Source organism: Oncorhynchus keta, chromosome 3 (assembly GCF_023373465.1).
Source record: "Oncorhynchus keta strain PuntledgeMale-10-30-2019 chromosome 3, Oket_V2, whole genome shotgun sequence".
Classification (NCBI taxonomy): Eukaryota; Metazoa; Chordata; class Actinopteri; order Salmoniformes; family Salmonidae; genus Oncorhynchus; species Oncorhynchus keta.
Genome location: NC_068423.1, coordinates 16,330,008 through 16,355,323, shown reverse-complemented (window position 1 = coordinate 16,355,323; position 25,316 = coordinate 16,330,008). Strand labels below are relative to the sequence as shown.

Here is a 25,316-nt window from a genome sequence, read left to right as displayed (position 1 = left end):
CCAGTCCCCCTTTCAGACTGGCTTTGACCTCCAGAGTAGACTGAACGGTGTGTATCCCCCAAGAGGGAATACGAGCAAGGGGGCCATCTTGCTGTGTACATGGCCGAGACTGCCAAATATCAGCACCACCAGTTTGCACCTACACCTGAGGCTGTCCAAGTGTGCCACGTGGGGCTGGTATTTAAACAGCGTCTCTGCAAAGGCCTGCTCCATGTAGCCGTCACATGAGCAGCCCACTTACAAAACGAGCACCTCCCCCAAAGAAAAACTGTATCAGGCATATTTGGCACACATCAACATCAAACCAGCTTCCCTTTAAACAATAATTCTACTCGTCTCACCTCGCTGGCTATCTGGTCAACAAATCAAATCTAATTTTAATTGTCACAAGCGCTGAATACAACAGGTGAAATACCTTACAGTGAAATGCTTACTTATAAGCCCTTAGCCAACAATGCAGATTTAAGAAAATACAAAAAAAAAAAACTACAAAAAAAAGAGATAAGAGTAACAAATAATTAAAGAGCAGCAGTAAATAACAATAGCGGGGCTATATACAGGGGGTACCGGTACAGAGTCAATGTGCGGTCATGTTGAGCAATGTACAAATCCTTGTATGAACAGCAGCCCTTCACAACATGGGCAATGGACTCCATTACACTTGACTCATGTAGAATACAACATGGACCATGGTCTACAGGGTACCAGAGTGCTAGATTATATTTAGTTGGTAGAACTTGTAGCCTTACCTTAACAGTAAAGGTGAGAATGTCCTCGCCACACACACACACACACACACACACACAAGACCGCCGATGATGTCAAGAAGAGGTCTTTAATACAGTAGAATTCAGAAACAAGACCAGAATCTTATGTTTGTTGTGCCTTTGTCACAGCTAGACATCCACATGGTTGAACTGCTACTAATTTAGGCCTTTGCCACTCAGTACCCATCATGCAGTGTGGCTTTAAGGACCATGTCAGAATCAGTGGGATCCTGCAGACGTTTAGACTAAACAGAGGTAGGAGTTAATTCAAAGATGAACGTATGAGTGTATCAACAGTCAGACGTAACGTTCATTTCATGCGTTTCAGGGGCTGTCACAACGCTGCATCATATGGCGTTCTGTAGCTCCGTCTGTAAAGAGAGGAAAAGATCAATAACCAACCAAAAATCTAGAAAAACGACTTCTTAGTGAGACATCTTTGGTAAGACTTTCCCCAACCAACCTAGGTTTGAGGCAAAGGAGAGATGAGATAGGGACAGCAACAGAGGGTAGTGAATCGTTTTTAGCCCTATGCTACCTCCCAGTGGACAATACCTTTATGGCTCAAATAATTTGTTTCATTTGCTTACCTTTTCTTTGATTAGGCACTGCATTAGTGGTGCAATCTGTCCGAGATCACCCTCCAGGCTATAATATACACTGTTGAATAAATTAATAATAATATATGAATAATACATGTAAATGTAAAAGGTAGAGGGCAGGCCATGTAGCCCTGGGCATTATGTAAATATTAGTTCAAATCTGGGATCCATTTAACTAGTATGTTTTAACAGCGTATGTGTGAATTGATAGCTGCACGAGCAGGCAGCGAAAGCCTGAGATCACTCTGTAAGAGCTCTGTTCTGTTCGACCTTAAATAGATGTGATCCCTGTATCAGTGGATATTGGCCAAAGTACTTCACCTAACTAACCCCAGGTCACACCGTAACTGGCTTACCACTGTCAAGGTTTTACGCTGACGACCTGATCTCTACTCATGAACACCGCCAGGGGGATATATAGACTGGTTGGCTGGCAACGTCACGAAAACGATGTGACCACTTCAAAGGGGGCAGAAGGCCGTGTGTTGTTATGGTTCTGGATGGCCAGATAGACAGTTTCAGATTCTTGTCAACAATGACAAGAAACTGCCAGGTGGTGAATCATAAGTTCCTAGTTTCAGCTCGTTTGGAACTTGTTCTTGATACCATGTCTTGTTTTGAGGTGTTTTGACTGATGTCACGTTTATGCTACTACGGCAAAAAAAATGCCAGCTAGCTAACCAACAACTGTAAAAATGTATTTGAGACAACAAGTGCTCATTGTGCAATTTTATTTATGTTTTAAATAAACATTGGAGACAAAATATAGTTTACGTTTTATCAACGATCTAAGCCAACCCAGTCTGTTTTTCCCCTTAGTTGAGCACCCATCGGTTTTGTTGCTGAACAACCAACCCTACATAACAGTGAGGTGTATTTAAAACCTGTTCAACTCTGGCTCCCTCTAGTGGCATTTTGTAAACTATGCATAATATTGTACACTACCCTCGTAAAGAATAATACCATTTCGGTTTCAAAACGATAAATCTTACAAACAAATTATTAATGTTGTTAGAAAAAGGTATCTGTTAAATGTGTCAGAAACATTACAGAACCCTGAAATATACAGGGTTTCTTTAACTTTTTTCATCATACAGGAATAATGTTCCATATTACAGGAATAATGTTTCATATTACAAAAATGACATTCATATGAGGAGAAAGCAGAAGCCTCTGCCTACCCAGTTATGTGAATATATCCCCTGCCTGATTCCCAGTTTGTCCACTAGACAGGAGTAAGAGAGTACATGATCTCTTGGCCATTTGAAACCAGTCACATCTGGTTTTGGTAGTGAGTCAAAAAATGGGTAAACAGATTGTCAAGACTGACACCTTAAAACGACCCTAGCAATCAGAGCATTCAAGTTATCAAGTTTGTTTTGTGAAATAAGACACTGACAGGTGAAGAAATGTTAAACTTATTTTCCCATTTCCCATTCCTATTGCAAACGAGTGAGAGATCGATGGCGCATGTGGAGGATGCACACAAGGTAATGCATATGGAGAAGGAAATGCATTGCTTTACAAAGACTGTCAGGCTGTACCCTTTTCCCGCATACTAAATGTTTGCACTTTTGGTGACTTGACCTACATTGCATACTATATGAACTTGACCATAGTGCATGCTTTATGCCCTTCATGGGAGGTCATCTGGGGTGAGATTCTGATGGTATTGCCTGCAGTAAGATTTGAGTTTGATTTCCAATTAAATAGAAAAAAGGGATTTTCTTGTCTGGATCCTCTCATGTGTAAAAATAATAAATGCAGCTTTCACAAACCCCATGTTATGGAATAAGTGCAAACCTTATATCGGCGGAAAGAGGGGATTGAGCTGCAGCCACTACAAGAAACGGTAAGTCTCTAGTATAAACACACCGGGAGCTACTCAATATTCAAAATGACGTCACTTTGTGACGCACGGGTGACTATCAGCCTATTATCAGGTTATTAAAGCAGGACGGTGGTTAAGTCCTGCTCCTATATCAGGCCTCCCTATGTGACCATAGTACCTCAACCATACACCTTTTCTATGTTTGTATACTGTCTTGTCTTTCTGTGCCAGAACTGAAACCACATCCGTATTCAGGGAAAAGCACACAGTTCACAGAACCCCTCACCATACAGTCCCCCTCACCTTCAAACCAACTGAGCTTGTTTAATAGTTCTCTCCTTATCGTCAAGGGTTCACACTGTAGAACCCCCACGCCCCCAGTCCAACCAACTCTTTCGCCTCTTCTGGTGTTCAACAGAATCTTGGAAAAGAGAAAAGGTCATTGCCTTGATCCGAATATATATATATTTCAAACATTAATGTCACAAGACTTTAAACTAACTATTATTTACCTAAGTAGCAAGAGATTTCCATCGTTTGGCATTTTCTTCACCTCACATGAGTTGACCTCAGCAGTGTCTCATGGCTGTTGCAACATGACACAGTTGGTTCTTGTCTGCGGGGCGACTCATCCAACCCCTCTGACTCATAGAACGCAGAGATGCTGAAAATAATAATTTCATAAATATTCAGGTGACATTTTTGCAGTCTTTAAACTGAATCTGACATTATGAGGTATCTTGTGATATGTCTTGCAGTGCTGGTACTGCCCATCCACCCACCATCCAGGTGGGTTCTGTAATCCGTCAGGTCAGGCCCAGGGCTCTGCTACAAGCTAGGGAGGGCCAGGCGTCTCCCCCGGTCCTACTCTTTTATCTGGGCAGATCTTCCCCTGTCCTGCTCCTCCAAGATCTCCTCTCTGTCTTTCAGGAAGTATATTCCTGAACTCCCATTGGTGCTCGCGTACTGTGGTGTGACATCACTCAGGTGCCAAACAACGTTTCAATGGGAGGCAGAATTCCTTGGAAGATATCAAAATGGGAAGGGAAGGAATGAGAAACACATGCAGTTTGATGTTATCCTCTGCATAAAAAGACAACTTCTTTAGCTGTGAATGATGAAAATGTGTCTTACAAAAAGGTAACATTTAAACGAATTAAAGCTATGCTGACATTACTTTGTGAAAGGAAAAACTGTAAATTGGATTATGTTGTCTGCCCTGTCCGGATAGCAGGTTAGTGTTTTTCATCATGGATGTTGTTCTGGAGGCACAGCCAAGTCATAAAATCTGATTTGAAACCTAACCACACTGTTAACTCTAATGCCTAACCCGAACCTTAAATTAAGACAAAATAAAAAGCTAGCCTTAATTTTCATGAATAAAACCAATTTCTACTTTGCAGCTTGCCTATCTAAGAGAAAATCGCTCTGTTCTTCCTCCAGGACAAGACTCATGGCAATAAACATCAACCTGCATCCGGATGTGTAGATGTGTTTACCTGGAGCAGGACGGCACAGAGACAACCGGACTTCAGGAGGAGAGCCGCTCAGCAGCGCGACCACCCTCTACATGCCAGAGAGACAACCGTCACTCACTGTCACATCCACAATTATGGACTGATAAATGGCCATAATAATGTATAGTAAGCCTTATAAGCCTATAAGATAATGAGTGGTGATACAGAAATATTGAACAGATCAATCACACTGAATGAAACAAAAACCCTATCTCTCACACTACAATTTCCACAATATCTCTGTCTTCCAACGCTCCCACCCACCCCCATATCCAGCATGCCAACTCCCACCTGGAGCTACGGTTGAACAATCGTATTAAGTCACACCAGTCTGCGTCTATATTTACCTGGTAGGACAATCCCTTCAGCGATTCTCCATTGACTGCCAGGATGACGTCTCCCTCCTGGATCCGCCCACTCTCCTCCGCTGGCTGGCCAGGGAAAAGCTTCTTGATCCGGATAAGACCACTGCCCGAGTCTCCTTTCGAGGGCTCGAGCTCAGGGACCAGGAAGCTGAAGCCCAAGCCATTCAGCCTCTTATTCAAGGTCACCTCCAAAGTGTTCCCTGTAGGGTTAGGGGATTGAAGTGTGTCAGAGTTCACCTTGGGAGGCTTGGACCGTGGATCCAGACTGGGTAGCTGTCAAAGGTAGCACTCTCTCTCACAAAAGCCTAATAGACCTACTGTATTCACTCACACTATACTGATACGATGGTTTAGTTGCCTGTCAGTGGGTGTGCTTGCTTTTTTTCACACCATCTGCTGGTCATTTTTTGTCAGTTTGTTTAAACAGATTTCTCCTGTTCGTCTGACTGATTTCTAATCCCTTCTTCAGTCAGGGACAATGCTTCTGAGCTCAGTCCCTCGAAGCGCCAGTGTTCCCCTTACACTAAAGTTCCCTTGTCGATGATATACTATCCCATACCGTCAGACACAAAGCTGTAGTCCTTGGGCTTGACCAAGAAGGGGGTGATGACGGCAGGGCAGCTGTTGTTCCTCTTTTGGGTGATGTCCCGGTGGGAACTCTGAGGGGAGAGGTGGCACCCTGTGTCTGGGCTCAGAGACACCCAGGGCAGGCTGTTCATGTTCTCCCTCTCCAGGACCAGGGTCACCACCTTGGACAGGAAACGGTTACATAAAGACAAACAACAGTTAATGCTTCTCATTAGTCTGTACCTTTCAGAAACTGTCCCCATTGGAGAACCATTTTTGATTCCTGTTAAAACCCTTTTAGGGTCCAGGTAGAACCATCTGTGGAAATAGTTCTAGATGGAACCCAAAAGGGTTCTACCTGGTTCTACCTGGAACCAAAAAGGGTTCTCTTATGAGAACCTTTTAGGTTCTAGATAGCACCTTTTGTTCTAAGAGTGTACTGTATATACACAGGTATATTCACATTGCACAAGATAAACAGCACATAATCAGAACACATGTTAACATGTCAGTGTTGGTTTGCACTCAGTTTTGTACACAGTTCGGTTAAAGGCCAACGCAGAGGCAAAACGATGATGGTGTTGCCTTGCCTTGGTGTTGCCTTGCCCTGGTGTTGCAGCTGAGATATTGATGTTCCTTTACCTTTCCTGTTTTTGCCAGACATTCCACAGCCTGCTGATATGTGAACCCTTGAAACCTGATTCCATCAACTTTCAGCAGTCTGTCACCTGTTAGATGCAAGCACACAAAATCTCACTCATCTAAATTCAATTTGTGCTGCAATAATCCAGTATAATGTTCTTCTAAATGTCATTATCATTCCAGGTGCTTTACTGTAACAGAGTAGCGCTTGTTCAGCATTATACTGTACCTGACTGAATGCGGCCATCTTGCTCAGCAGCCCCTCCACAGACTAGGCTTTTGATGTAGATCCCTCCATGACGCAGGCCTGTGTTCACACCACCCTGACAAATCAGAAACACAAGGTTATTATCCAACAACATGACAGTCTCGGTTGAAATGTAAGTTTATCAATATACTGTACACCATCAATAACATTTGCATGTCTGACTAATTGCTGAAGTGGCTTAATATGACAATGTACCATAAAGGGTTAATTCCCCATATTATTTCCATGCTAATATAATAAGTCCTTACTCTCTGGGCTCTACTTTAACAAACCGAACGCCATGGTAAATCTTAGCTCTGGCAGTAGAGCTACAGTTTTAGGGGTGTGTAGGGAATATTTGTGCTATTTTCACTGCGGGAATTATGAGCGCAATGGCTGGCGGTGCCGCAAAAGGACAGGGTTTTGATGAATAAATAAATTATAGGTGTGACTTGGTCAATCACTGGCCAATCGACGTGTTTCATGGGTTAATACCGCATGCCGTTGCCTCATGTTCTGTAGGTTATTGAAGGTCTTTAAGTTGTCATCAACAGTAATTCGGGCTGGGGGCACGGAATATTCTCTTCCCGGTTCATTGTGGATCGATACAGTTTATTAAATAGCATAGGCTACAGTAATGAGTAATAGCAACAGTAATAATAAATGCAATGTTTGCTCAATATGTTCGGAGCGTTGACAGTCAACATTGTTGCAATTGGATTTAACGAGTATAGGCCTTTACGTGGTGCACTTTCCCCTGAAATAAATCATCCTAGGATACCGTAAATTGTATTACACGTGTTGAGCACGTTCTCAATAAGCCAGACACAGTTGATAGGGCCTTAAATGACTTAAGTTTGGAGCAGCCCGTCTTTGGTAACCAGACAAGCGGCGCTCTTTGAAAATGGAGTTTGAAATAAAGTATGCAAGGCAGGTTGGCTTATGTGAATGGTGAATACTGCAAAAGCCTCACAAGTAGACCACTTAGAACCCTTTTATGGATACTTGACTAATGCATTGCCAGGATCAAGAAGGCAGCAGACACATTGCTGTTGAACCAGTTTTTGTTCGAGTAGGGTAAGTGTAGCTTAAAGGGCTTTTATAAAAAATGAAATGGGAAAACAAGCAATTGTTACAGAAAAATAACTTAAATGTTTCTAAATACGAGTGTGAACGGATCATCTCATGTCTAGTTCCATGATGGGCATATACAGTAGGATACAGGGAGGGTTATTTAAGCAACAAAAAAAAAGAGCAGGTTAAAATAATGTACAAACTAACCCTAACCCCACATAGAAACAAATAAAAAACATTTTAATAACGCTTTGGTGATTTAAGAATGACTGTATGTGGTCTCACGAGTCAAACCCTTTATAATCGTCTTTCCTACTTGGCAAATGCATTAGGCAGGACAAAAGAAAAAATGGTCTTCATTGAGAGGAGGGGAGGTTATGATTGGTTTTTCAATCAGATTAAACTAAATGGGAGGTTTACGGGCACTAAAAGCACATCTCTCTTGTTCCATTTGCATTTTGGCAGTGGGTGTCACGGCTGGATAAGCCGTGTCCAATTCCACTGTCCAAATCCATGCCAAAACCAACCTCGTTACCGGTAAGATCAGCTTTGGTTGGTCTTAAATATCCCCACCAGCGCTCCCTGAAATTGGCACTTTGGGTCACGTTTTTAAGGACACACCCCGCCCACCTCTGCGCAAGCAAGCTCATATAAGACATGTAAATGACCAATCCTTGCCCTACGGTTTGAAAACAGAAGAGCGCCGGTTTTAATAGGGCGTGCGTTTGACAATTGCGCTGGCTTCACGCCAGCCGAAAATAGAGCCCTCAGGCTGCTAGGTGAGAGGGATGTATCAAGATTAAAAGGAATATAGTATGTTTATACGATCTTACAATCTATCGCTCTGTCTCTCACACATAGGGGGTAAACAAATAGAATGTCTGCCAACGGATACACCAGGAGTGTGGTGTGGGATGCTTTCATCCCTGATCCACCTTCACATCATCCGAATCCCAGTCAGGCCTAATGAGAATTTAGCAGGCATTTTAATGACGTCTCGGAAGGCTGTTACTGCTCCCTTTCTCTCTGCCTCGCTCGATCTTTCGCTCCCTCTCCTTCCCTCCCTCTCACCCGCTTGCTCTCTCTCTCTCTCGTAGCCTACTGTACTGTCCAGTAAGCAGGCAGGCTCCAAGCTCCAGCTCCTCCCTCTCCAAGGTGATTAACCCCAGCGGTCTAAAGGATTACTACCCAGAGACACAGAAGCAGCTGACTTCCTGACTAGACTAATTTGTCCATCCCAGACTTAAGTACAGTAGGTCCATCTCCCTATAGTACCACTGACCAGTAAAATAGGGAGTTAGACATGAAATAGTTAACTTACAGCGATACTGATTCCCAAACCTACTCCAGCTTTCTTCTTCAGCTCCACAGAGATCTCACCACCCCTGAAGCAGTCTGTGGAAGGAGACCTGGAGCGGCAGTCCTGGATAATGGATAGGGAATAATAGTTCATGATGAGATTAAGATGGATGATACAATTCACAACAAAGGCACGATTGTATTGTATTTGTTTCTATTTGTTGATTTAATTGACGTTATGTAGAGTTGATTGCTAATGTTTGTTGTCTTGTTTGTGTACAAAATTAATACAATTGTTCCCCAATCTTAGCACATGTAGAATATTGTCCTTAACATGGAGGAGATGATGGTCAGTAGCCATTAGTTACCTGAGCGTTGAGGATGCGTACATCAGGGACTTGCAATCTACTGCCAGTCTTTGGGGTCAACATGACAGACACGATCTCATCCAGGTCATCCTCCCCAGAGAGCACGTTCGTCCTCAAAGTGGTCTGGGACTCGTAGTTCTTCAATAGCGGAGATCTCAAGTTGTTGGGTGTCGAGGAAACTGTAAAGAAAAATCAACAAAAACACAACAAAAAAATCCACACTGTAATAAAAGTTTAAATGTGGAATTATGAACTAATAACGAAAGCCTGGCCATGTATGTAGTGATGATCCAGAGAGGACGAAAAAGTACATTCCCATTTGGAGCTCTAACTAAAACATCTAGCTGAAAAGCCAGTCGACTTAAAATATATATATATAGTTTATCACGGAAAGTAAATGAGCCTGAACAGAGCAGAGATATATAGTACCTGTCAAAAGTTTGGACACACCAATTCATTCCAGGGTTTTTCTTTATTTTTACTATTTTGTAGAATAATAGTGAAGACAATAGACAAAATAACACATATGGAATCATGTAGTAAACAAAAAAAAAAGTGTAAACAAATCAAAATATTTTATATTTCAGAATCTTCAAAGTAGCCACCCTTTGCCTTGACAGCTTTGCACACTCTTGGCCTTCTCTGGTACTGTATATACGCACTTCCAGTACCTTTGGGCTGGGTCACGATGAGTGTGACCTCCTGTGGGCTGTTCTGCATGACCTCTGCAGCCTCACTGAAGGTCATGCCCTCCAGACTGGTGTGGTTCAGAGAGATCAGACGCCCACCTGAGGGAGAACATCACCACAACATTTCATATAAATAATCATTTTGTTGGTATCCACCTAGTCCTGGTCCAGAATCAACAGTTACCCTTAGCCCCTATCCAATTCCTTCAGATTTGTAAAGACCATAGAAATAGGGGATACGAAAATAGACTGGGAGTTGCATCTAAACTCAGCAAAAAAATAAGCGTCGCCTTTTCAGGACCCGGTCTTTCAAAAAGAATTTGTAAAAATCCAAATACCTTCACAGATCTTCATTGTAAAGGGTTTAAACACTGTTTCCTATGCTTGTTCAATGAACCATAAACAATTAATGAACATGCACCTGTGGAACGGTAGTTAAGACACTAACAGCTTACAGACAGTAGTCAATTAAGGTCACAGTTATGAAAACTTAGGACACTAAAGACGCCTTTCTACTGACTCTGAAAAACACCAAAAGAAAGATGCTCAGGGTCCCTGCTCATCTGTGTGAATGTGCCTTAGGCATGCTGCAAGGAGGCATGAGGACTGCAGATGTGGCCAGGGCAATAAATTGCAATGTCCGTACTGTGAGACACCTAAGACAGCCCTACAGAGAGACATGACGGACAGCTGATCGTCCTTGCAGTGGCAGACCACGTGCAACAACACCTGCACAGGATCGGTACATCCGAACATCACACCTGTGGGACAGGTACAGGATGGCATCACAACAACGCCCTATGAAACCCATCGTTACACCAGGACTGCACAATCCCTCCATCAGTGCTCAGACTGTCCGCAATAGGCTGAGAGAGGCTGGACTGAGGGCTTATAGGCCTGTTGTAAGGCAGGTCCTCACCAGACATCACCGGCAACAACGTCACCTATGGGCAAGTGGGGTAACATCTCACAGCAACTGCAGTACACCTATGCACTGCAGTACTTAATGCAGCTGGTGGCCACACCAGACATTGACTGTTACTTTGGATTTTGACCCCCCCTTTGTTCAGGGACACATTATTCCATTTATTTTGTCTATGGAACTTGTTCAGATTATGTCTCAGTTGTTGAATCTTGTTATGTTCATACAAATATTTACACTTGTTAAGTTTGCTGAAAATAAACGTAGTTGACAGTGAGGACGTTTCTTTTATTGCTGATTTTACATTCAGTAAAAACGGTTCCAAAGGGGTTATTTGGCTTTCCCCATAGGAGAACCCTTTTTGGTTCCAGGTGACCCCTTTTTGGTTTCAGGTAGAACCCTTTTGGGTTCCATGTAGAACCCCCCATAGAAAGGGTTCTATCTGGAACCAAAAGGCTTCTACCTGCCACCAAAAATGGTTCTACAAAGGGTTTTCCTATGGGGACAGCCGAAGAACACTTTAAGGTTCAAGATAGCACCATTTTCTTCCTAAGAGTGTAGATAGGGCCCTAGTCATGACTAATTAACCGGCAGTGTCAAGAGAAAAAGCTCACATGAGAACATAAAAATAAACCTGGCATGCAAGGCTATTGTTCACCAATGTGCCCAGGCTTCATAATCCGGTGTGAGCCTTGTGAAGACAAGCCCAGAAATAAAACCTAGTCACCTACCTGGTCTGATGCGGCCATCTTTATCCGCTGGTCCTCCCCGCACGATGGATGCTATGAAGACACCCAGGTCATACTTCCCCACCGTGTCTTCTCCAACTATCACAACACCTGAATAGATAAAAGTACTTTTCCATTTTAGTTCTATTCTACAACATATCCTTTAATGGATATATGACTAAATGTTGTAAGCGATGAACTCACCGACGCCGAGCTTCGGGTCTTTCTTTAAGCACACACAAATGACTTCTCTCTCTGGTATGACTCTCTTCATTTGGGCAAAAACATCTGTTGACAGAAATACCGCAGCTACCTTTTAACGCATTACTGTACATTGACCGCAGCACCTCATAAGAAACCCGTATGCCATCTCTGTGGATGATACTGACAGGCTACTACAACGGTTGCGAGGATGTCTTCCGCACGGTGCTCGGATTTGGAACGCTTCCAGAATGTGAACACTTGATCCTGTACCTGATTACCCAGTGTTAAGAGGTTAATTTTCTTAGGAGCTGATCATCTATCCATACCTCTGCCTGCTGAGGACATGGGGTTGACCTCTGACCCACACTTCCCAGACCCACGAGACAGGGCTGGAGACAGGTTCCCAGGCAATGGCCTCCTTCTGCTGAAAATTATACAGGGAGAAATGACTTACAACATGCAGGGAAATAGAAATACTTACAACGTGCAAGAAATTAAATGCAAAGGAATGTACAGTAGTGTATACGGACAGAGATAATACAGGGAAGGATACTTTACCCACTGGGCACAAACTGGTTGAATCAACGTTGTTTCCATGTCATTTCAACAAAATAATTCAATGTGATGACGTTAAATCAACGTGGGAAACCAAGTGAATTTGCATAATGTCATCAACATAAGGGGATTTTGTCATTTTTTTCACCCAAATTTTAACATAAATCCAGTGACATGGTGACATTTGTTGATTTCACGTTGAAGTCACGTTCGTTGACAAGTCAACCAAATGTAATTCAAAAATAGATGTTGAACTGGCGCCTGTGCCCAGCGGGTATGCTCTCCATCACTCCTACCCCTGCTCGTGGAGGACACGGTGCTGTTTGATCCGCGCCTCGATCTTGGCGGCGATGTCATCACACAGTTTGGTCATGGAGCCGTCCTGCGGTGTGGTCAGACCGCTGTCTGTCAGTACGGTCTCAGAGTTCCTGTTCTGTGCCTGACACACTGCCGCAAATTGCGCTATGTTGTCCTCTGGAAAGAAAAAAGGGCTCTTTCGTTCAAATCAAGGTTGGTCAAAGGTGGCTATAATGAAATCAAGATAGATGTAGATCCAATAACTGTGCTATAATCCAATGATCCAGAAGTTTCTCTGTTTGGCCTATCAATAAGCCCAGGTGGTACATTAGCGAGATATATAGCTTATTAGCTATATACACTGTATATGGCTGAAGGGTCTGGCAAAAAAAGATTCACCAAGAACAGGACACAAACTGTATAGAATCAGAACAAGCTGTCACTGGGACACTATTTACAGGAATGTAGAAGTGGTTATGGTTTGGGCCAGGAGTTTTTTCTTGACCATGATGTCATCATAAAATGTTCTGACCTGAGGCCAGACTATGTCCGAGCTGGCGAGAGTTCATCTCATTGTGAAACTTGTGCTGGGCAGAGCAGAGGTTGCACAGGTACGTGGCAATCTTGGATCTCTCAGTGACAAAGGTGTGCTTTCTCGCGCTCCCTCTGCTCTCGATGACAAATTTCCGGCACTGTGGTGGGACAGAGAGCGAGGTGGGGTTAAGGTATTTACAGACATAACAATCCAACAAAACAACAGCTACAAAATTCACTGACTAAACAAACACTTTATAGTCAACTATATTCACTTTCAATATTCCTCAGTTTCCTTTATTAAAATGAATCTCCGGGAATAAAAAAAGAAAATAATTTTACTGTTGAAAACTAATATCCCAAGTATAAATACAGTAAATACACACACTAAAAGGGTAAAAAAAAAATACATTGAGCATAATAGTGCATTTTAAACACAACTGCAAACTTCAAGGAGTTGGTCTGATGGAAATCCGTTATGTCATCGGCCTCCCTCCTTGCTTGAAGAACAATAGAGAAGCAATAGAGAACAAAAGGGTAAAGGCCAGGGGGGTTCGGTCCCGGGCTGTGTCGTAGCCGGCCACGACCAGGAGACCCATGAAGCGACCCACAACTGGCCCAGCTACTTCCGGGTTAGGGGAGGGGTTTCCTTGTTTCTTTGCCGGGATGTCCTTGTCCCATCGCGCTCTAGCGACTCCTGTGGCAAGCCGGGCGCATGCACACTGATACGGTCGCCAGTTGTACGGTGTTTCCTCCGACACATTGGTGCGGCTGGCTTCCGGGTTAAGCGAGCAGTGTGTCAAGAACAAGTGTGGCTTGGCAGGGTCGTGTTTCGGAGGACGCATGGCTCTCGACCTTCGCTTCTCCCAAGTCCGTACTGGAGTTGCAGCAACGGGACAAGACTAACTACCAATTGGATATCACGAAATTGGGGAGATAAAGGGGGTAAAAGAAAATATTTTAATAAAAGAGGGGGGAAAAAATAAAGGAAAGGCTCCCCCACTTGTGCCATGTCATGAGGATACCTGGACCACCTATTGAGATGTGCCTTTTGTTAAGTAAATCAGGATTAACACCTGATTGTCTTTTTTGAGATGAAAAGGAGATTGGAGTGCCACTTTAAAAAACTGAGTTATGCATTATCTAAGGCATAATACTCACAGAGGAGGAGATACTGCTTGTTTCCCACCAGTGGAATGTCTGACTCGTGGAGCGAGAGCTATCTTTAACCTCATACACTATGACTCCTCTGGCACACACTCCGAGGATCAGCTCTCCGATGACTGGCTTCTTCTCGCGCCCCACACGGTAGAACAGAACACCGTACTCAGGAAGCTGCTGGGTGGCCTGGGAAGGAAGTTAGATGTTAGAACTAGGTCGTCACTAGCTTCCACAGCCACAAAGTCATAAACCACGCCTATTTCTACAATTTCTCTTCATTACATTTTATTTTAAACCTAACTACACACCTAACCTTATGCCCCACCCTAACCTTAAGACCAAGAAGCAAATTTTGTTTTCATGATTTTTTATATTTGACTTTGTGGCTGTGGAATCTAGTGGAAACCGGGAACTGCCGATGTGCAAGTTTACCACACAGGCTAAGAATACAAGCCAAACATTTATGTAATATACTATATTACCATATGTTCACCATTAATCCACTGTGCAGGTGCCACAGCCTTTTAGTGTAATGATTCAAATATCAGTCCACTGAGTATGAAACTAATAACATGAATATAACGATATAAAACGTAGAACTCTATGAAGCGTTTTCATTGGTTCATGTTACCTTGAGGAACTCAAGCTCGGACTCGTCGGTACTCATCGTGGAGTTGTTGGCATGTAACCGTAGCAACTCCTCCTTTAGGTAAGGCAGGGCTCTTTTCTCCATGACGCTCTTGGCAATGTACTGGTCTGGTCGATAGTAGTTCCTCCCATAAACCTTTAGAAAAGATCAGACAAAGTTAGTCATCACTCAACTATAACATTTCCAGAGCTAATATTACAAAATACTAACAAGGCAATTGATACTTAAGTATGCAGATCAATCCGCCTAGACCATGACCAATCATGTGACAATTGTGCGATACAGCATATCAAAGATACTTCATGACCATATAACTAAAATAAAAAGTAGCAAACACCTCAGGCATGCAGTCTCCATACTCTGCTTGGAGAGCCAAGGCACCCAGATATAGGCCTGTCTCTTCATGGCAGGACAACCTGTCCTCCAGTATATCTTTCCTCAGCTGTAGGTAGTACTGGTGACGAGTCAGCTTGTGCCTGCCAAAAAAAACACAATATGCTTACATAGAGAAATCGGTGGACCATGTTGCCTGACCTCTATGGATTCTATAGGTCGTCCTTCAATATGACAGTGTGAGCATAGGAGGATGTGTTGTACTGTACTTACAAAAGTAGAGCGATGTCGTGGACAAAGAATTTGACCCTGAAGAAAAGGACAAACGTGGACGTAGGCACTTTCTTCCAACTATGGGGGGCAACCTTGGATATCTTTGTGTCATTGTCCAGGAAGAAAAACTCATTATCTAAAAACCGAGACAAGATGAAAAAGAGTCACGTTTTACACATTCACCATGCAAAGACTTTTTCAGAACTGTACTTAAAAAGCAACAAATCAGCAGGTAGCAGACAAGAGACATTCAAAACAAAAACACTAGTGAACCTGGTCAATTACCATCAATGTATGCAAGGCCGAAGTAGAAGTGTTCAACCAGGTTGAAGTGGGCAACAATCATATCAAAGACTTCCCCTCCTTCTGACTTGACGTCACACTTGACCAGGATGCTCTGTCCGTTTGGCATGACCACACTCAGCTCCCTCATAGTGGAGTGAGACTTCCCTTTCTTTGACTGGATTGGCAGACAGAAAGATAGTGATTAGTAGATAGACAGGCTGGTGATAGTTGGGATGATGTAAAAAAAAGCATTTGATGATGGAGTTCTTGATGATGAAAAGTCATAATTACAACAATGGATCCGGGCAGCTCCAAGACAACCAGTGGCTCATCTAACATTCGAAAAAACTCTGGACCCACATCCTGCACATAAAAAAAAGAGGGAAGCGTTAAGAACTACACTATGTGACAAAAAGTATGTGGACACCTGCTCGTCGAACATCTCATTCCAAAATCATGGGCTGCTATAACAGCCTCCACTGGGAAGGCTTTCCACTAGATGTTGGAACATTGCTGTGGGGACTTGCTTCCATTCAGCCACAAAAGCATTAGTGAGGTCGGGCACTGATGTTGGGCGATTAGGCCTGGCTCGCATACGGTGTGCGATGGGGTTGAGGCCAGGGCTCTGTACAGAACAGTCAAGTTCTTCCACACCAATCTCAACAAACCATTTCTGTATGGACCTTGCTTTGTGCACAGGGGCATTGTCATGCTGAAACAGGAAACAACTTTCCCCAAACTGTTGCCACAAGACGTTTCCCCAAACTGTTGCTCCTAGACGTTTCCACTTCAAAATAATAGCACTTACAGATGACCGGGGCATCTCTAGCAGGGCATAAATTTGACAAACTGACTTGTTGGAAAGGTGGCATCCTATGATGGTGCCACGTTGAAAGTCCCTGAGCTCTTCAGTAAGGCCATTCTACTGCCAATGTTTGTCTATGGAGATTTCATGGCGGTGTGCTCGGTTTTATAAACCTGTCAGCAACAGGTGTGGCTGAAATAGCCGAATCCACAATTGCATGCATATAAATACATATATATATATATATATATATATATATATATGTATATGTATATATATATATATACTATATCTTCTGGTATTTCAACCCAAAATGTCACATGACTCTCTATAATATCTTACCGTGGCTTTCTTTTCATTAAGACTGACAGTGGACTCGTTCAGATACACATATGGTATAGGTCTGATGCTGCCACGGCGAAAGCCATCCAGGTAAGGGCTACAGGGGTTACGGAATTGATAGCTGCAGTAACTCTCTCTGTGACGTAACCCCTGGGCAATTCTGTAAGAAAAAAAGAATACATGGATTCTTTAATTTATTGTCCACCAACTGTTTGGTGAACTATCCCTTAAAAAAACACATTCGTAAAGCTGATACTTTGTGTATTACGGTCAAAATGAGCCTTTGTTGTTTGAAAGGCGCCAGCTAGGTTCTTACCCTCTGCTGAGCTCGACTTGGAATGTTGAGTTGCTTCTGTTTCTCAGCGCCCAGGTAGAGTTATGGTACGAGGCACTTCCCGAGAAACTGTGAATCCTCTCTCTGACCATCTGACTCCGGTCAGTAAGTTGAGGACCATTCTCAGCCATAGACACATGATTGACCTAGAAAACCAAATAAAAATGCAGCTACTGAATTAGAAAAGTTGCACTGACCTATCCTTAAAAATAACCGTATGTCACAAACCCAGCTTAAGATCGCCGCCGAGATAGAGGTTTAGCCAGCCAAGAGTCTGTAGTGTCACAATATGGATGCCAACGTATTTCTAGGAACTTTGGCCTTATAATGTCATCGTGCTGGATGACACATGGAGTGTAGGGTAAGCCCTGGCATGCTTTAGTGTACATCACTAAGAAATCAGCGGGGTGCTGTGGTATTACCCTAATCGAAAACCAAGACAAACAGAGCTGAAAGCTCAAGTTAATGACTTCATGTCTCCCCCACCGCTGCTTCAACGGAAGCTTTATTTAACTAGGCAAGTCAGTTAAGAACAAATTATTATTTACAATGACGGCCTACACCGGCCAAACCCGGACGATGCTGGGCCAATTGTGCGCCGCCCTATACCAAACTGGGCAAGACCGATCTCAATTTCAGCGTATCGATAACAAAAGGGACAAAATGAAAAGATAATGACTCACGTATGACTGCCAAATGTATACCTGTAGACCAGGGTTTTGCATACACAACAGCCAGCTAGGTACAGTGATACCTATACTGACTAGAGGTGCATTTCATAAACCAAAGGGAATGTGGGTGAACTCACAGAGTCCCTAAACACATCTTCTACTAGCTGTTTGATGAGCTTCTCTGGTGGGGGCAGTTGAGCAGTCTTGATGTGCTGGTCACAGGTCTCCAGCACAGTTGCGAGATCCGCTCGTCTCTGGACCGTGTCCTCACACATGCTCAGCAACAGGTTGTTCAGTTTGCCACTCAGCTGAATGGGCTGGTTTTGAGGTACTTGATAATCAACGGACCAGTAGAGGGTCATTCCTAGGGAATATACAACCATCTGAAAAAAAAACACACAAAAATGAGTAAAATCCTTCCAGAGGAATTCATGTAAAACCAAAATTCAAGAACCAAAACAGTGGTGAGATGTCATGCCAATAACCATAGGAGTTTTCCAGACAGCACAGACAGATCTGGAACTACGCTAGTAGTGATATACAATTACATTATTAATTTTTTTAATTTGTAAATTTTTTTTTTACCGACTTCCAGATTCTACTTGTATTTTATATAGCGCTTTTCATTACGTCTATTATTATTATTATGATTACTCTAAGAGCAGGATTTATTGATTACCTTTTCTGAGGCTGTCCTGTTGGAGGCAGCGTGTCCATCCTGTACCTCTGGAGCAGTGAAGGAGCCCAAGTCCCCAGACCGGGCACAGCTTTTAAAAGCAAGGTTCCCACTGGCTGACAGTAACATAGAGCCGGGGCTCAGTACACTGCACATGTTGCCAGGACCTGACAACAAGACAAAAGACATACTATGAACTTGCATGTCTGCATGGTTATAGGAATAACTCACTCCAAAAAGGTACGTTTGTCAGACGTTAGAAGTAGAGCATGATATGATAAGGTGGTGCCTATCTTTCCCATTCATTTCGGGTTTGAGGCCTATTTCTTCTAATGCATAAAGAGGCATGTAACAACAGATGTCATGGGATATTAGACCACTTTTGAGGTCTACAAAAATCGGACAAATGTTTAATGGGCCATGAGCAATCCCTTTAAGACCTAAAGATCCTTTTAGCATCTGCCAGTGGGTATTTTCATGGGTCAGCAATGGGATATAAATGTGCCCAGGTACCTTTGTGGGAGATGTCCGTTAAGGCCTCGGCGGTGCCCAAAAGCAGACGCCACACCTCATCCTCCTCCAGAGGTGACCCCCGGGCCTCCAGCACCTCTGCCAGGGTCACGAACGTGCCCATCCTGGGGGACACAGCCATGGGTAGATACAGTCATATATTATATAAGGGGGGGAATATTTGTTGTTATTTAAGTTCAAACGCTGTACTAGCGAACTTTATTCCTAGTTATATGTACAGTATTTACCTCAATTAACTCGTACCCCTTCACATTGACTAGGTACGCATACCCTGTGTATAGAACCAAGTGCTCGTTACTCATTGTGTATTTACTATTACGTGTTTTACTTCTCTATTATAGACTCGATTATATTTCTCTGCATCATTGGGAAAAGGCCTGTAAGTAAACATGTCACTGTTAGTCCACACCTGCTGTTTACAAAGCATGTGACTAATTCAATCTGATGTTATTTGATGAGCAAAATATGTTTCATCATAGTCTAAGTGAAAAAATAAGCGAAGCTGATATTTGGATTACAGTGAAACTGTTGAATGTAAGAAACTTAATCATTTCCAGAATCATTTCTGAGTTTTAAAACGGGTCCACACAACCGTACTGTGTTATCACATAAATCAATATCTCAAACTGATCCTTTTCGCTGAGAATATAGAGATATTAGGATAAATATCTAGAGTACAATGAGTAAGGCCAATGCTTGGTCTAATGGAAGGCACCCCCTCCCTCTGTTTCTTTCCCCCTCTTCCTCACACACGCACACCAGGCTTTCACACATTCAAACTGAGCTTTCAGTTGGCAAATACCGGTAATTGGCTTTCACAGAGCCTGAAGGATTTGCTCTTATGTCTCTGCTCTCTCTGTGCCTTTGATTTTTCCCCCCCTCTCATCACCAAGGTGACGGTGAAGCGTTGAGATGAGAAGTGACAGTGCTGAGGTTCTCTGACATATTAAATTAGTGTACCTCATGTACGATTTCACTAAACAGCGATGGCATTTTAGAATTAGGGTCGTTCCACAAGAAATTGGGACAAAAAAACAAAAAAAACATTACTAAATGTAATACATGAAAAAGTATTTTGGAGCATGGAGGTTGGAACAACCCATTAGGTATTATTTTTTTGTGTGCATATAAAACCTTATTTTAGAGGGATGCTGGTTTACTTTTCTTTAAATTAAACCTCAAAGTTGTGGAGTTGTACACTGATTGAGTGATGAATTGAATAACAAGGTGGTATCCCATTTCACTCTGAAATCATACGTTGATTACTGAAAATATAAACTAAAACAAATGATAACACAGAACTATAATAAAATGAATGTCAGCGATGTAATTGATTGTGTAGCATCTCTGGTTCCTGCAGGTGGAAACGTCTCCAAAAAAGATATACTCTAGGGAGTTAATTATGCTGGGTTCGTCATTACAGTTAAACAATATATTGTGTAGCCTTGTTTGTGTTTTGAATCGGGGATAACTGTGGGTAGATGGGTATTCATACTGTAGTTAAACTCAAATTAAATAAGTAATCTTCATACCAATACTCAGTTAGCTGAGACCTAAAACGCTCTGTACCAGCATTTGATCAAGGATTGATCTGGGCCAACAAAGACTGTCCGGAGACACCAGGTTTAGTGGGAGATCTAAATGCTACAAAGCCATTGTATCTGCTCTACAGGAACACAGTAGTTCCTATTGTTTTTCAACCTGGGTGCAGTTGAACAGGACTGCATTTACAAGCCGAGACTAAGCATTCGCCATCTTGTTTCATGACGACATTACTTTCAAAGTAGTCCTATAAAATAGAGTTTCTCATAAACAACTGAAGATTCATTTTATCCCAAAATAAGTAGGTAGGCAATCACTCAACTGTAACTCACACAAGGTTGTGTTTTCTGACAGAAGAGAGTAAGCACTACTGCTGCAATAGCAGGTATCAGTAAAATGGCAAAACTGTATCTTAGATGAGAAGGCTGGTATAAAGGACATCAATATAGTGAGATTTATTGATGGTACGGTACGCCCACTACCTAAATACCACGTTCTCAATTGGTTTACTCTGAAAATAAACAAATATAGGTCTAATTTTGCAACAGGACAGTTTGTACAAAAATATATAAATAGTTTAAATATCAAGGCATGATAACTGGCTATATTAATGCTGTCGTTACATTTAAAACATATTTACTAACTCTTATCCTGGCAAAATATCAAAATCACTTGCCCAATGTGCTAAAACTATCGCTGACGATAAACTCTTTAGGTTAAGATCATGCCTTCCAGGCTATTGTCTAGAAACTGTCGATGGAATATGTTGTAATTAAACTGTAAATACCTAATGACAAGATCAGGCCACAATTACCTCCCGATGACATACCGGCATTCATTCACTTACTCATTGGTCGTGTTCCCGGAACTTTTAGACATTCATAGAATATCACATTTGTGTTGAATAGATGAAGGTCTATATTTTTGTGCAATTATATCCAATTAAACCCGTAACTTTACCTAATTTCATTCAATATATGAAGAAGTTCCTCTTCAGAAAACCTCCAGATCGAATGTAATCTTCTCAAGCATCACACGGCATTCCACCTGTGGCTGTACTCTTCATTCGCTACTTTTTCTAGCCTATCAGGCGACTTTTCATCTATACATAATTCCATCACAAGATAGCGTGGAAATAAGTAAATTTCTCCATTGAATATAATGTTCTGTACACAAACGTAGCGATGTATCGATACTGGGTTTTCGGTCAATTTTGACTATTTTTAGACTCCAGGTATAAGAACTCAATTGGATTACGCAGGAGCTGTTTGACAAGCAGCAAGGTAGTGGTCAACCAATCGGTGTGGGCAAGAACATTTAGCTAATCTTTCAATAGTAAAGTAATACACGTATTGTTCTGCTCAATTCTACTAATCCAACCCGTGTTAATATATATATATATAAAAAAATTGTTGTTTGGCCAAAGTCACCAACACCCTCTTTCTCTTGCTATCTGTTTTACTTTCTTACATTCTCTCTCTCTCTCTCTCTCTCTCTCTCTCTCTCACACACACACACACACACACACACACACACACACACACACACACACACACCATTTCCATTCAAAATCCTAACGCTAAACCAACACCTAACTCCTGACCCTAGTTATAACCCTAACCCTAATTGCAAATGCACAGTTAAAAAGTGAGAATAATTAGCTGGGAGAATTTTCCTTGTTTTGCTATCCTTGTGGGGACTTTTGGGAATTTCCGGTACCCAATTTCAATTCAATTCCTGGGGCTCTGTTTGTATTTGTGAACATAGCCCCAAGACCAGGTTGCTTAGTGGACTTCCTTTTAGGTGTTTGTAGAATTTAACGTCTCTTTTTTCAGCCTTATTCTGCTCTGCGTGCATTATTTTATGTTTTACGATGTACACAGAGGACGTTTTTGCAGAATTCTGCATGCAGAGTCTCAATTTGGTGTTTGTCCCATTTTGTGAATTCTTGGTTGGTGAGCGGATCCCAGACTTCACAACCAAAAAGGGCAATGGGTTCTATTATTGATTCAAGTACTTTTAGTTACAAAGATGACTTTTGAGTAGTAAGACATGTACAGTTGAAGTCGGAAGTTTACATACACTACTAAGGTTGGCGTCATTAAAACTTTTTCAACCACTCCACAAATGTCTTGCTAACAAACTATAGTTTTGGCAAGCCGGTTACGACATCTACTTTGTGCATGACACAAGTAATTTTTCCAAACATTTGTTTACAGACAGATTATTTCACTTATAATTCACTGTATCACAATTCCAATGGGTCAGAAGTTTACATACACTAAATTGACTGTGCCTTTAAACAGCTTGGAAAAATCCAGAAAATGATGTCATGGCTTTAGAAGCTTCTGATAGGCTAATTGACATAATTTGAGTCAATTGGAGGTGTACCTGTGGATGTATTTCAAGGCCTACCTTCAAACTCAGTGCCTCGTTACTTGACATAATGGAAAAATGTAAAGAAATCAGCCAAGACCTCAGAAAAAAAATTGTAGACCTCCACAAGTCTGGTTCATCCATGGGAGCATTTTCCAAACGCCGGAAGGTACCACGTTCATCTGTACAAACAATAGTACGCAAGTATAAACACCATGGGACCAAGCAGACGTCATACCGCTCAGGAAGAGACACGTTCTGTCTCCTAGAGATGAACGTACTTTGCTGCGAAAAGTGTAAATAAATCCCAGTATAACAGCAATGGACCTTGTGAAGATGCTGGAGGAAACAGGTACAAAAGTATCTATATCCACAGTAAAACGAGTCCTATAGCGACATAACCTGAAAGGCCGCTCTGCAAGGAAGAAGCCCCTGCTCCAAAACTGCCATAAAAAAACAGACTATGGTTTGCAACTGCACATGGGGACAAAGATCATAATTTTTGGAGAAATGTCCTCTGGACTAATGAAACAAAATAGAACTGTTTGGCCATAATAACCATCGTTATAGAGAAAAAAAAGGGGGAGGCTTGCAAGCCGAAGAACACCATCCCAATCGTGAAGCACGGGGGTGGCAGAATCATGTTGTTTGGGGTGCTTTGCTGTAGGAGGGACTGGTGCACTTCACAAAACATATGGCATCATGAGGCAGGAAAATCATTTGGATATATTGAAGCAACATCTCAAGACATCAGTAAGGAAGTTGAAGCTTGGTCACAAATGGGTCTTCCAAATGGACAATGACCCCAAGCATACTTACAAAGTTGTGGCAAAATGGCTTAGGGACAACAAAGTCAAGGTATTGGAGTGGCCATCACAAAGCCCTGACCTCAATCCTATAGAAAATGTGTGGGCAGAACAGAAAAAGCGTGTGCGAGCAAGGAGACCTACAAACCTGACTCAGTTACAGCAGCTCTGTCAGGAGGAATGGGCCAAAATTCACCCAATTTATTGTGGGAAGCTTGTGGAAGGCTACCTGAAACGTTTGACCCAAGTTAAACAATTTAAAGGCAATGCCAACTAAATACTAATTGAGTGTATGTACACTTCTGACCCACTGGGAATGTGATGAATTCTCTCTACTATTATTCTGGCATTTCACATTCTTAAAATAAAATGGTGATCCCAACTGACCTAAAACAGGATTTTTTTTACTAGGATTAAATGTCAGGAATTGTGAAAAACTGAGTTTAAATGTATTTGGCTAAGGTGTATGCAAACTTCTGACTGCAACTTTACAAAAGCAACAGATATCATTAATAAGAAAGGGCTAGAAGCGTATTGTATGGTGAGCTACCAAGTGACTAGAACAGGCAAGCCACATACTATTGTGGTTGACTTGATTCTTCCGGCTACCGCGGATATAGCTGGGACAATGCTGGGGGGAAAGGCCAACAAAAACTATACAGACAATGCCTTCAAACAACACTGTTTTACGACTCATCAGTGAAATGGCAGGAGATGTTTTGAAACAATTACTGTTTCGCATACAAGCCAGTGAATTCAATGCGTTACAGCTGGATGAGTCAACAGACTTGGCGGGCCTGGCACAGCTCCTGATATATGTCTGTTACAGCTGGATGAGTCAACAGACTTGGCGGGCCTGGCACAGCTCCTGATATATGTCCATTATATTTATGGGGGGTCAATTCAGGAAGACAAATGAACTCAAGCTTACGGACAATGTAAAATGTGATTATAGCGAAGCACTTGAGTGAGCTGGGTGCACAATTACGCCAGTACTTTCCTGAAATGGACGACACAAACAACTGGATTCATTATCCCTTTCATGCGCTGCTTCCAGTCCACTTACCGATATCTGAACAAGAGAGCCTCATCGAAATTGCAACAAGTGGTTCTGTGAAAATTGAATTTAATCAGAAGCCACTGACAGATTTCTGGGTAGGGCTGCGCTCAGAATATCCTGCCAGCTGTGTCACTAGAGATTCTGGGTTCGAGTCCAGGCTCTGTCGCAGCCGGCTTCCCACCAGCCGGGTTGTGACAAAAACTCACACTCATTCTTATGTTTAATAAATGTATCATATAGCGTGTGTGTGGCAGGCTTACAATG

At 42.3% G+C, this 25,316-nt stretch overlaps 1 protein-coding gene across 2 annotated transcripts; it reads right to left on the bottom strand.

The window, feature by feature from the left end:
* Positions 1-816: 816 nt before the first annotated feature.
* LOC118367746 (tyrosine-protein phosphatase non-receptor type 13-like) lies at positions 817-22,186 on the bottom strand. 2 transcript variants are annotated; one of them, XM_035751382.2, is made up of 30 exons: positions 21,771-22,186; positions 19,251-19,372; positions 18,741-18,904; positions 18,199-18,444; positions 17,373-17,536; positions 17,057-17,216; positions 16,201-16,272; positions 15,910-16,084; positions 15,625-15,760; positions 15,356-15,494; positions 15,001-15,153; positions 14,370-14,555; positions 13,207-13,366; positions 12,674-12,851; positions 12,149-12,246; positions 11,823-11,906; positions 11,622-11,729; positions 9,951-10,067; positions 9,280-9,458; positions 8,934-9,035; positions 6,521-6,614; positions 6,292-6,377; positions 5,642-5,831; positions 5,065-5,282; positions 4,700-4,766; positions 3,983-4,221; positions 3,713-3,864; positions 3,504-3,621; positions 1,358-1,427; positions 817-1,138 (listed from the first exon to the last, which is right to left on the bottom strand). In XM_035751382.2, exons 2-26 carry the CDS (start codon positions 19,369-19,371, stop codon positions 4,184-4,186), a joined length of 3,435 nt encoding a protein of 1,144 aa, XP_035607275.1. In that variant the 5' UTR covers position 19,372; positions 21,771-22,186; the 3' UTR covers positions 817-1,138; positions 1,358-1,427; positions 3,504-3,621; positions 3,713-3,864; positions 3,983-4,183. The 2 variants fall into 2 exon arrangements, with proteins under 2 accessions (XP_035607275.1, XP_035607280.1); XM_035751387.2 differs by lacking the exon at positions 1,358-1,427.
* Positions 22,187-25,316: the final 3,130 nt, after the last annotated feature.